This window comes from Drosophila guanche, unplaced genomic scaffold (assembly GCF_900245975.1).
Source record: "Drosophila guanche unplaced genomic scaffold, DGUA_6, whole genome shotgun sequence".
Lineage (NCBI taxonomy): Eukaryota > Metazoa > Arthropoda > Insecta > Diptera > Drosophilidae > Drosophila > Drosophila guanche.
The window spans coordinates 6,862,959-6,876,295 of NW_022995746.1; the positions used below are offsets into that span (position 1 = coordinate 6,862,959).

At 41.2% G+C, this 13,337-nt stretch overlaps 2 protein-coding genes across 2 annotated transcripts; one reads left to right on the forward strand and one right to left on the reverse strand.

Annotated features, from left to right (window-relative positions):
• Positions 1 to 1,988: 1,988 nt before the first annotated feature.
• On the reverse strand, positions 1,989 to 7,305 carry LOC117582493 (ras-related protein Rab-5B). The gene is made up of 5 exons (XM_034270265.1): positions 7,180 to 7,305; positions 2,989 to 3,415; positions 2,794 to 2,914; positions 2,164 to 2,332; positions 1,989 to 2,102 (listed from the first exon to the last, which is right to left on the reverse strand). The coding sequence occupies exons 2-5, from the start codon at positions 3,252 to 3,254 to the stop codon at positions 2,002 to 2,004; spliced, it is 657 nt and encodes a 218-aa protein (XP_034126156.1). The 5' UTR covers positions 3,255 to 3,415; positions 7,180 to 7,305; the 3' UTR covers positions 1,989 to 2,001.
• Positions 7,306 to 8,735: 1,430 nt separating this feature from the next.
• Positions 8,736 to 12,542, forward strand: LOC117582489 (cysteine/serine-rich nuclear protein 1). Its single transcript, XM_034270261.1, has 3 exons — positions 8,736 to 9,160; positions 9,551 to 11,575; positions 11,631 to 12,542. Exons 2-3 carry the CDS (start codon positions 9,635 to 9,637, stop codon positions 12,291 to 12,293), a joined length of 2,604 nt encoding a protein of 867 aa, XP_034126152.1. The 5' UTR covers positions 8,736 to 9,160; positions 9,551 to 9,634; the 3' UTR covers positions 12,294 to 12,542.
• Positions 12,543 to 13,337: the final 795 nt, after the last annotated feature.

Below are 13,337 nucleotides of genomic sequence, written 5' to 3' on the forward strand. Positions count from 1 at the left end.
TTGGTGGAAAACATTACAGAAAACTTTAAAATGTTTTCTCTAGAACTTTAAATAAAAGTAGAGCACTTTTGGCTACAAAATATATTTGATAATGCTCTAAAATGCAAAAACAATACATGTCGTGTGCATGACGAGGATCATAGCCACCGCTGATTTAGTGAGAACTCAATCCTAAATGATCAAAAATTGCGTGTAAGCGATCTTGTTCTATCTATGATCTATCTATGGGTGTGATCTTGTTTAAGCTTCGAAAGTTGGCTTAGGATAACTCTAGTTGAAGATTTACTCGTTTTTACCAAGAACAGAAAACGTATAAAATCTATAAAAATCTAAAGCATCATCCTTTTGGTTCTAAGAACTTCAGTCTAACGATCGATTAAGCGAACACTGCCATGTTGTTTCATTCTCGATTCAAATCGAATGACTTAATATACATATATAGATGTATATATATATATATATATATATAAGTATATACGATGCATTCGTTTTATTATAAATGTTTAAATTTAAATACATACAGACAACATAGAAATTATAAATTGGAAAAAAATAAGAGTGGGCTGGGCTGGCTGTTCTGTTGGAAATCATCTCTCGATTGGTTCTTTGATTGCAAGTTACAATATAAATGTGGATCGAATGTTGATAGAATAGATTATTGGGTGGCACGATGATTCAAACAAGAATTTTTGTTGTGGTATATTGAGTGTGGTTCGTTTTGTTTTTTATTTAGGTAAAGTATTTCAAGGTTTATTTTTAAAGACTTCACTTTACTCGTTTTTCTCCCGTTCTCCATCCAACGCTTAATTGCATACTAGACGTAAGATTTCTTTTTAAATTTATTTTTTATGGTTTTACGATAGTTTTGTTTGTTTTTGTTTAAAGATAAATAGCATTAAATCTTCGATTGTTGCTAGAATGTGGAAAAAAATCAAACTCAATGCAAAAAGAAAATACATTAAAAAAAAGATAAAAATTATGAAATAATTTGTTTTTGTTGGTTTCGTTTTTGTTTTTGTTTTTTTCTTTCATATGTGTATATATAATTTATATAAATTGCAACTATCACACGTGTCCGTCGCAGCTTGGAGGCGGGGCGGGAGGCGATTCTCCGCCCTCCAGAGCCGGACAGACACACACATTGCCACAGATCCGTTGCGGGCGAGCGAGAGGATCTTCTTCTTTATCAGCCGCAGGACCTGAACATTTTCTTCTCTTATTTTTTGGAACGCTGCTGAGAACAACTGCAACTGGAATTTCTTTTTTTACTTTAGAAACTTACAAGAAAATGTAAATTTTACAAATATTCTTTGCTGTTTTCTGTTTCTTGCTGGTTTTTTTTATACAATACAATTTCAAACTTTTCTACGACACGATGCGAACTATGCAAAAAACCTTTCCGCGCTTTCTTTTCCATCAAATCGAATTGTTTTGTTCATTATTTGTATTATAATTATTATTATTTGAAATGGTTTATGGTGTGTGTGTGTGTGTGTTTGTGTGTTTGGAATTCTGATTAGCACATTTTCTTGGGGGGTGGTCTGTTGTGGGAGGGCTCTCTAGGCGTGTCAGATATGAAAATCGCTTTCGCTTCGTTTCTAAATGAATGGATAGTGAAGTGAAGCTTGGGGAGGCTTCTTCCTCTGTTTTTTTCTGTTTTATATTTAATTTATAATTAATATTATATGGTTTTTTTTTTATTATAACGTTTCTTTCGGTTCTCATCTCATCACCAAATAATTAGCAATTATGAAAAATTTTTCTTGCCCCTATGAGAGCCGGTTGCTGTTTTCGTTTTTGCTTTTTTTTTAGGTATGTGTTTCTCTTTTCGGTTTTCTTTTTTTTGTTAAATTTTTAAATAATTTTTTTTATTTATAATTATCAGCATAAACTTTTCAAATCTCTTGTTGGAAATTTCATTTTCTGAAAGAAAGAAAGTTAAAAATTAGTTTGCATCCATCCATCCTTTAGATATTCAAGACTCTCACCTACAAAGGGACATCACTTGCAGCAGTTGTTTGTCGGTCGATTTGTTTCGTTCCCATTCGGCCTTATGCTGCTTCCCTGATTGTTGGCGCCATCGTTCTTAGGTAGTTTCTTGGCTGCAATAAAAATTAATCAATTAATTTATATTGTATTTATTGAATGGTTTTATTGGCGTACCAATGGCCAAAAAGATATCGTTGACATTCATGCCCGTCTTCGCAGACGTTTCCATGAACAGCAAGGCATTCTCCTCGGCATATTGCTTCGCTTCATCAAACTCCACGACACGAATGTTTGACAGATCCGCCTTATTGCCGGCCAGCGCAATGACAATGTTTGGTGAGGCCTGAGCAATAAATAAATGGGAAAACATTAATTTAATAAAACATTTGAGAGGTATTTCTTATAATATTGTGTGTGGTATTGATTCTTATATTATAAACCCTACAACAATCCAAAATTTTTGAATATTCTTCTCAAATAACCATGAAAATAGTTTCTTTTACTTATTATGGTCCAAGGTTTACTCGACTTCTACCTGCACAAAAAAAGAGCCTTCTCTCTCCCCAAATTGAAACCTCAGTCAAGTATATAATAGCAATGAGGCGTGAATGAATGCGCGGATGCCATGAAATAAGTTCAATGCCCCTGCCAACTGGGGGCCGCAATTTACAACAACAAAGAGAATTAACAATCATAAATGGCAATAATACTCGCAAATAAACATATGTATATAAAACATTCTTCTGCATGAGATTGCATTGACCTTGCCTTCGGAGGCACACTCGCGATTCCTGGCAAACTCACTTGTTTATGCAGTTCCTTGACCCAGGTCTTTGCACGCTGAAAACTATCCTGATTCTGTATATCATAGACAACAATGGCGGCCTGCGCACCTCTATAATACATGGGAGCTAAGCTGTGGTATCTACAAAAAATACAGAGAAAAAGGTAAAGCATTAGTTGAGCGTTTCATTTAAATAAATTATATTTTATAGTTACCGCTCCTGGCCGGCTGTATCCCAAATTTCAAACTTCACCACAGTATCCTCTATGCAAATGGTTTGTGTTAAAAAGGCCGCACCTATCGTGCTCTCCTGATATTCATGGAATTGTCCCTTGACAAAGCGCAGCACAAGCGACGACTTGCCGACAGCAGATTCACCCAGAAGCACCAGCTTGAATTGGCAACTTTTATTCTGAGAGGTTCCATTCGGTCGCTGTGCCGTTCCAGAGCCGGCACCGCCGCTGCGTGGTGTTGTGGCCATGATCAATCCGTGTCGCTTGTCGGGCTCCTTTTCTGTTGTTTGGGATACAATGCAAAACTGATGATGCGGGGTGTATCGGATTTATCGGACGGTTACTTTATTCTCTGTGTGGTTTGATGTACTCCCTCTCAGAGTGTGTGTTGCTATGGGGTTTATGTTATCTGAAAAGGCAGCAGAGCAGGCCACATTATGGATTATTTGTGTCGTTGAAATATGAAACGTCATGTAAGCAGAGTGGCGCCTTTCGTTTACTTAATGACCGGACAAGACTAAACACAAATTTAATTCGATATGTGCATCAGCAAGGAGAGTGCCAGAGAACGTAGAGAGAGAGAGAGAGAGAGAGAGAGAGCGTGCCAAGCAATCAATAAATCTCATGGAAATAGAAAGCGAAACGCCCTTTGGATTGCATTGAAAGCACAAATTGAATTCAATTATCATCATTAACCCTGTATGGCACTCACTTGAGTATCCAATGACACAAGTTTATCAATAACCAAATAAGTTTAATACGTTAATTATAATTAAAAGGAAGTTTTCTTTCGTTTTCTTTCAAATCTTAGTAAAGTTTCATACAGGCTTAGAAAGGGCTTGAATTAGCATACATCTTTTTATATAGCATTTTTCCAGCATTATCATTTGTATTATTACCGCCCCTATCATCTCATATGATAAACCCATGCTCAGATTATCTGCAAATCCTAGAAACGAGTAAAGATACGACTAAGAAGAACATTTTCAATGTCAAGAATGTGTTTAAAGATTGTTTGCGTTTTGCCGTTTCAAATTATTTCAACAAACCGAACCGAAACGACAAAAACGGATAAACAAACAATTAGCAAACAACTAAAAATACTTGCCGGGAAACCATACAAAAGTTGTTTAAGCGCAATTATTGTTTTTTGTTTTCTTGTTCGCGTTTTGTCTTCAAACACAAATATAATGGTTTAGCATAAATAAAAATGTGTTCCTATCGGTCTATGGCACTGTTATCTTTCTGTAACTCCACAAAAATTCAGCTACTTTAGTTGATAATATTCGTGCATAAGTATTTTTGTGATAATTTTTTTCGAGGGCGGTACGTAATACAACAGAAATTAATAATAATGCATACATACATACACACAGATATAAAAGGGGACGCCTAGTATTATTCACAACTGGCCAATATGTGTATGTGCAGCCCTCACTATCTGTTATCAGTGTCACTTTTATGAATCATGTTCCACCGTTTGCCGTCTGTTATCGAATCTAAAACAAAAATTTCCTCTCAAGTAAGAGTGCAGCTCCTATTCAATTGAAATCTTCACAAATTAATTAACATCTTAATGCTAAAAAGTACACAGAAATGTACACAACCAACTGGTCAGACTCAACAAATAACATGCGGGATCGTTGTAGAGAATACAAAGGAAGTCACATCTTGGTAGTCGAGCGGTTGATACCCTTGCAGGGCCTTCTGTCTGTGATGGTAAGAGTCTTAGAAAATTGGTGTCTTGAAAACTGACTAAGTCGATGAGTCTTTTATTGTTGATCTAAAATATCTGCCATATGGATGCATGGTCTCGTGTGTTGGACGATCTTCATTCTCTGTGTGGCAAACATTTGATTCAAATTGCCATACCTTCCACCAACAGGGTATACAAATCATGCGGGATTCTTATTTGTAGAGAAATCGCGAGCATGGCGGAGACTGCAAGTGGGAGAGAGTGAAACAGACCGTAGGTGGACCAGAGAAGTACGGGTGGGGCATAAGAGTGACAAGAGAAGAGTGTGAATGAATGGGGAGTAGGAATGTGAGGGCAGGCGGCGGAAAGTGGGGGCGTTGCGCTGGCGGATGCTGTCAAGATTTTCTGATAAAAATCAATGCAAAATAAATTAAACAGTCAGCGGCAGGGGCGGCAGAGAGCGGCTGTAACTGGCTGGAAGTAGAAGCAACACAAGCAGAAGCGGGTAGAGAGAAAGTAAAAGCATGGCATATTTATTTCCGAGCATTATTAAATTAACCAAAGGGAAGAGAGACAGATGGGAGGCCTCTCTCTCCCAGCATTGAAAAAGTAAAGCCAGTTTTACGATTGTTTTTTTCTTCTTTCGCTTACATTGCTTTTGTAGAGACTTACGGAGCAAAGTGCACAGTTAGCTTGTCAAGCCACACTCTCTCTCTCTCTCTCACTCTATCACTGGGAATGCGGCTAATTTGCTCTTTTGTCTAGAAAGCTCTCACTCTCTCTCTTTCAATTGCGGCAAATTTCGCTTACAATTGCTTTTTTGTTTGTTCGTGAATGACGTATTTTTGAATTTTATGGTTTTTTATATCAGCACACCACACATAGAAAGACACTTTCTGAAACAATTTAAGAGCTCCAAACTAAATTATAATCAACGTCTCATGGTCTGGTTTGGAAAATCTGAAACTTCCATATCGAAGAGTTTAACAGCAACAGCAGCATCTGGTAACGCGGCAAAACTCACCCACATACGGAAATGACTAGCAAATATTAAATATGTACAGTACTTTAATACTAAACGTCGGCACAGTTGGCCTTCGACCCGTCCGCGGAAAATTCAATAAAATATAAAACAACGTCCCAGCTTAGTTTCAGGAAATTACGGTACCCCCACTGCTGCCGCTGGCGCTGCTTTGGTCTTGAAACAGCTGACTATGCGTCATTCACACAAGTACCCACACAATCATTCTCCACATGGGACCCAGAAGAGAGAAAGAAAAAGCTGTATAGTGTAGAGAACGGGCATAAACACGCACTTTCAACACAGCAAAGGTCAATAAAGTATGATCAGATTTAGGAGTTGCAAAAAGAATGCATATGCCGAATCTCAGCAAGCACGCCAATTTGATAATCCAAATTTATTATATACTTCGAAATCCAGTATAGTACTTCATCCAATATGAATGATTCGGTTGATTAATTAAAATGGTTGCTATTTGAATTCAGAAATGGTCACGATCACACGATTATATTACACATTGTATGGAATTGTATGTCACCAAACACAACTAAACGAGTGGAGTGGAAAATTTCTTTAAAAATTGTAGGAGACCTGTAAGATTGTCTCACTTTAAAGTCAACAAGTGCAATTTTCTCACAGCACGCATAACGGACCTCCGTAAAAGGAGAATAGGAATACACTTGGCAGCCAACACACAAACAAACATACGGTATATGCACTGTGGGTGTGTGGGGAGAGAACGATAAATCAATTCTCTCTTTGTCCCCCTCCACAGTGTTCACAATTTCAAAAATGCAAATTTATCGAAATATAACACAAATATAAAAAAAGGGAAGTTGAGAAAATATGTTGATGCGATGTTGTTTACATTTCGCCTCCAAGGAAAATTTGTGCGAAAAAAGTCATCCCGCTTCAGGGAATCTGCAGTGAACGGTGGGGGGTTCGGTGACTGGCACGATAAGAAACGGATTGCAGATAAATACACACAGACTCACGCACACACAGACACCATAATTAAGACGCAAAACCAAGTTGAACAAAGAACAAGTGATTTTCATTGCATGGAGCGGGAAAGAGTGCATACTGGTCAAGAGTTAATGAGATCGCTGATCGTCTAGGTACCTCTCCCGCACCTGTTCTGCATTAGCTTTTCGGATGCAAACATAGAAAACTGATTTATTGCGCTATTGTCAACCACTGTGCACGCTGCAGTTGGAGCACCAGCAGCCTTTAGTGCCATCTCGCTTCGTCACACACGCTCGAATAAAACGCACCCAAAAATTCATGGCCATCTATCTCACTCGCTCGCTCTCATTGCTTGCTGCGGCCGCAGTCTCTCTCTGCTATCGATGACGATAATAATGGTGGAAAAAATTTTTACACAACTTTCTTAATTAATGGGGAAACAACAAAGGAATATTGGGCTATAACACTTGATTCTCATAACGTTGCGCACATTGATTTTGCGAGAATCGATTTTTGCACACTTATTACTTATTTCTGCTCTTTTCAGCAGCCACTTTGTTTTTAGACAGATTATTTGCGTTTCTCAGAATCCTCTCTTTCTACACCCAGTCACCAACAAACGCACACAGGCAGAGACGGAAGGCGATTGACTTTTGAGTTGCCAGTGCCCGAGTCTTGTTTTTGTCAATTACTCAGGCGAACTCACGAATTTCCAGCGTTACTTGCACTTTTCGTGTATCCCAGGTACAAACCCAGGTTTTCTTTGCACTTAGCACTGTGTTTTTGCAAATAAAATAAGCAATTATTGTTAAAACTTACAACTTTCTAGCCAGTGTGACCGCGCATTTATGGATAAAGGTATACCCCGACCCTCATAAATATACCGAAATATACCTTTTCATTTTCAAAATATTCCGCAAGTATACCGTATGTCCTATTACATGTTCCTCGATTTTGATATTCTGCTTAATATTATCAACTAGTTAGGATTCTCAGCGCTAAAACGAAAATTGTATCCGGTTAATGAATCAACAATGCATACGATTTTTTTTTATTGGACTGTTAACAAAAAAAAAGATCAAACTAAAACGATCAACGGTCAAAAAAAGCATTCAACGTTACGTTATGGGATAGAATGTACGTTATCCTCGAGGAACATATAAAAAACATGCATATGAGATTTTCGATACCCTATATTCTGGAATATAACTTAAAAATTAAATATATTGGACGTATAAAATTCATTATATACATCATTATATACAGATATATCGTAAGTAAACAGTGAACTCATTTTCGTAGTAAAAATTTGCCTTAAATTGTCTTTCTAATCAGTGTGACCGCGAAGGTATGGGTAAAGTGTACCCGTCTTCCAATCATAAATATAACTTCTATTGTTAAAAAATACCGTAACTATACCGAGGAAACCACGAACTTAACCCCCGTCATTACAGGATTTTCATTTTAGAGATGTGCCACATGCCGTGATTTGAACACATTATACATTAATCGAACATATTTATGTTTAAGTATTACAAAGTTCCAAGTTCCCTGGCCTATCAACAAATACGGTTTATTTCTAATAACCACCAATTCCGATCTTTTTAAAACAAATTTTGCAATGAAGATTTAATTGATTTTGGAGTTCGTGTCCCGCGTGATCAGTAATGCCAATTTGTGGCAATAAAACTAGCTTTTTATATGTGAATAAAAACTGCTAATTTAAAATTAACAAAACTTCCATTTGGTTATTTGTTTGGACAAATTCGCCATCAGAATCGTGCTAATTGAAGCAATTTTATGTATCTATAATTGATGTATGATGCATCGCATCCATTCTATCCATGTCAAATCCAATTCGTTCTTGGGTTTCTATTAAAATGGTTGACTCTATCATATCAAGGAAACGGTCCATTCGCAGATACTTAAAAACTTTTTGGGCTAGTAAAATTTGTATTTTATTACAGAACTTTCAAAAGAGCCAGAAGCAGCCATAAAAGAGCTGATTTAGCAACAGTGCGATAGACCACAGGTCACGCGGCTATCACTAACCACGATAGTTTCGCAGCAATAACAAGTGAAAACGTAAGAAAAGTGAGAAAAACTGCAAGAGCAGAATATCTTTCTGCTCCCACAAAGCGAAAAAGTGCAAAAAAAGAGTTAATTAAAGTGTATACAAATTATATAGTTTCTAAATTATAAAAGCAGCCGCGCGTCCTATAAAAATCTGAGATCGCACTCACACACCAGCAAACAACTCGAACGATTGCCATTTGCTGCTGCGCCTCCTTCCACGCACACACACAGACACACACATGCAAAGTTGCGCCTTTCGTCATCTCTCTCTGTCGCTCACATCGTCGCACTTTTCATCGCAGCTGCAACGCAAATTCCAGAAAGGAGCCACAAAAACACCAACAAATCACAGAATCCTTGCCGTAGCCCAAAATCACAGCATACTGCTTGCAAAGGTGTGTAAGTCCTGCCTTAGTAGCGACCCCCTCTACGCCCCCACGCTGCACCTAAACATTATTGATTTTAGGTGTTTGGTTCGAGTGGAAATATTGCTTTGCCTTTCTCAAGTTGCAACAGAAAACTCTAACAATTTTAAGTAAAAAAGTTCTAAGCCAGCGATCGCTTAGGTGCTCAACTGGCCCCCTGGCCACTGGGCGGTGGCCTACTCAGTCGCAGGAAGTCTCAAATAATGTTTCAATATACACACCCGATCGGAGGGGTTCGTACGGTCGGTGCCTGGCCTGGCCTTTTTTGGATTTTTGTATATCCGCTCAGCCCCTCCTACCTTTCGTTATATAAACCATTGAAAAGGTTTTGATTCCAGACGTTTTTTTTTCTTTTCACAGATGTTGCGGGCCCTGCGGCAGTGAAACCCAGTTTTATAGGCCTCACCCCCAGCCCTTTTTTGGGGGGCCTAAAGCACGAGGAGCATGTTTAAGAAGATCTTTACGTACATACAAAAAAATGCCAGCAGCTCCAACATGTTTAGCCCAACAACGACACCCACAGCAGCGGGAGCTGCAACAGCGGGAGGAGGAGCGACGGTGGCACCACCATTGAATGGGCATGAGGAGGGCGCTGCCACGAGGCGACGCATCGAGTATGAGGATGAGGCACAGGACAGTGGGCTCTTGCTGGAGGAGGAAGAGGACGAGGACGAAGAGGCGGACGAGTTCATCATGGAGGATGACATTGAGCGACAAATCAAGACATCCATAATCGATGCCACGAAAGTGCATGCAGCCAAGGCCAAGGCCATGGCTATGACGCTGCCGCTGCAGCTGCCCTCCAATCTCCAAATGGATGATGAGCTGGCGGACTTTGCCAATGCACCGGTGACGCCCAATGATGGCGAACTGGACGAACAGTTCCTGGAACTGGATAATTTTCCCAATAACGAGATTATCGTCCTGGGCGAGACAGATCTGCTCAACACTTCCCTTGCCTCGGACAACATTTCCGAGGATCCCCTGGCCATAGACAATATTCTGGACTCGTCTTCGGTGACCACCAACGAGGAGGTGGACACCAGCGGGGATCTGCTCTGGCTGAAACTCAACACGGAATCGGAGGCACTGAGCGGAGCGGCTGTTGGTGGCAGAAGCGTCGCTGTGCCACAGGCCAAGGCCAAGACCAAAGAAGATGAGCTGCGGGACGGTGGATCCGACTCGGGATTGGGCAGCGAAACGACCAGAATTACGCTCAAGCAGCAATCATCAGCGGTGCCGGAACCCAAGCGTTCGAATCTGAAGCGTCGGCTGGAGGATAACGAAAGCGATGCCATCGATCTGGTGCCCGATATGTCCGGCTCTGCACTCTCCACAACCAGCACCGTGGCGGCACAGAAGCGGCCAAAGCGCAGCATTAACTTTGACAATGTCAAAATCTACTACTTCCCTCGGCAGCAGGGATTCAGCTGTGTGCCCACCATCGGTGGCTGTACGCTGGGGATGGGTGCGCGCCATATTGCCTTTAAGACTATGACGCTGGCGGAGCATGCGGCGGAGCTGAGGCGTGCGCATCGCAGCCAGAATCAGGATGTGCAGCCACGCGGCTCGAGCAGCGACGATACCGAGGAATCGGAGGAGGATTTCCTCAGCGAGGGCAGCGGCTCGGATGCGGACGATGGCTCCAATGGTTTCCTCACGACAATGTCGCCCAAGCAGCGGCGTGCGCTGCTCAAGGCGGCGGGCGTGCGCAAGATCGATGCCAGCGAGAAGATCGAGTGCCGAGACATACGAAACTCCCGCGAAGTGTGCGGCTGTTCGTGCAGGGAATTCTGCGATCCGGAGACCTGCGCCTGCAGCCAGGCGGGCATCAAATGCCAGGTGGATCGCTCCATGTTCCCATGCGGCTGTTCGCGCGAGGCCTGCGGCAACACCGTCGGCCGCGTGGAGTTCAATCCGACGCGTGTGCGCACCCACTACATTCACACGGTGATGCGGCTGGATCTGGAGCAGCGTCAGGGCGCCCAGGGGCACATACAGCAACAGCCGCCGCAGAGCAGCTCCCTCACGTACTCTTCCGTGGGCACAGGTGTGCCCAGTGGTGCTGTGGCCTCCCCCACAGCCGCCGCCTCCCACTGTTACTTCATGCAAACCCAATCGAATTACAGTTCGGGTTATGCCTCTCCAGCGTACACGCCCGAGAGCAGTCTCAGCTACTACCAGCAGCAACAGCAACAAACTGTGGTGGTTGTGTCTCCTCCCATTCTCCCGAGCAATGCCCAGCAGCAGCAGCAGCCACAGAGCAGCTATGCGGCGGCCTATGCACAGTTGGATAGCCTGGATTCGGGTTTGTTTGCGACAGGCAGCAATGCCACACCCTCCTATGGGGAACTCTATCAATCTCTGAGCTACGGCAGTGCACAGGTGAGTGGCAAACACAATTAAACCAAAGGATTTTGCCTTAAACCTTTTCTTGCAGCTCACTTCCTACCAGTCCGCCTATCAACCGCTTGCTGCATCACCCGTTGCCGTCGCGCCCAGTGGCGGTTTTAGATCCTGTTCGGTGCCATCGGCGCCGCCCTTTGGTAATGCCACAACGACAGCGTCGAGCAATGCCCAATATCAAACCACCGCCGCCTCCATGACTGCTGCCTCATCGATCAGTGGCAGCAGCAGCAGCAGCAGTTGCAATCGCCTCAGTGGCACCACAATAGCCGCGTCCTCCTCCTCCACCGCTACCGTCGCCACCGCCGCAGCTGCCTCGGCCACCGCCACGACCAATGATTTCATTAATCTGAATGCACCGCTCGCCAGTTCCTCACGCCTCTCCCAGATCAATGATCTGCTGCAGCACAATCGCAATACCACCGCCGCCTTGGTGGCTGTTTCCGAGGGTTACAGTGGCGTCAGAACCAACTCTACTTCCTCCACCATCGACTCCATTGATACGCCGCCCATTGTTGAGGATACGCAGCGCAGCTGCATGTCCTTTGAGGCGTTGCCGCCGCCACTTGTCAATCCCACGCCCATTGTGGCGGTGGTACAGAGTAAAATGCCAACGATAGCGGCCATCAATCCACCGCGAACAGCACCACAGCCACGACAGCCTCTCGATGTGCAATCCCTAAACGAAAATGCATAAAACAGACGTATAGAGAGAGAAGAGAAGAGAGAGCTGGGAATAGTTTTTATAGCAATTTTACACAGCAAAAGACTTCATTACGTTTAAGGTGACAGCGACACGGCGGCAGTGGCATCGGCAAGCCTTCCACACACACAAACGCAAACACACATCTCACACACACACACACCCCTTGTATAAATCATCTTTTTATTGTTAACAAACTAAAACCCAATCTAGTTAGTCTCGTAAATGCGAAAAATTTAATTTGAAACACTGTTGCTTAAGTTTCTCTTTTTCGTTGTTTTCGGCGAAATTGTATTCGTTTTTTCAATCATTATATAATAATATATAATGTTTTCGCTAGCGAACATTTGTTTCTGCATTAATCTTTTGTGTTTAAAACAAAAAATAAAAAACAATGTAAGGCAAAAACTGTTCGAAATTCCTTATTTAATTTATTGTTAATTCCAACAAATTTCCAACAAAAAAACTAATTGTGTCCCTAAATCTGATTTAACAATTCTAAAATTAACAATTAATAAGTTATAAAATAGTAATTATAATAATAATATATTTGTTTTTGTATTCTTGCATTTAGTTAAAAAATGTTGCTTCTATTTTTTCCTCGGGTTTTATGCTGCGTTTAAGTATTCAATTAGTTGTTACCTTCCCACTAATTTCCAAACTTTATTTAAAGATTTAATTCCACCCAGAACCACAAAATGGCAGCAACAATAACCATTTAGAACATTGATTTATTAATATTGTATATGCTCCATATAGTGTATTGATTATAAACAAAAAGCATACAAAAGATACGGACGCAAAACGCAAGTGAACAAAATAATAAAAAAAATAAAAATAAAGCAAGGAAAATAATTCATTGCAAAATTATTTAAATAAATATTGAATACAAAAATAGAAACAGATTTTAATGAATGTTGCAAGAACTTGGCATCCGATTCGGCGATTAAGGTTTTGTATTAATCAACAATTTTCCAAAGATTTCTTTATATATTAATTCAAATATTTGTAATCTTTCAGCTACAAAAACTGTAAACC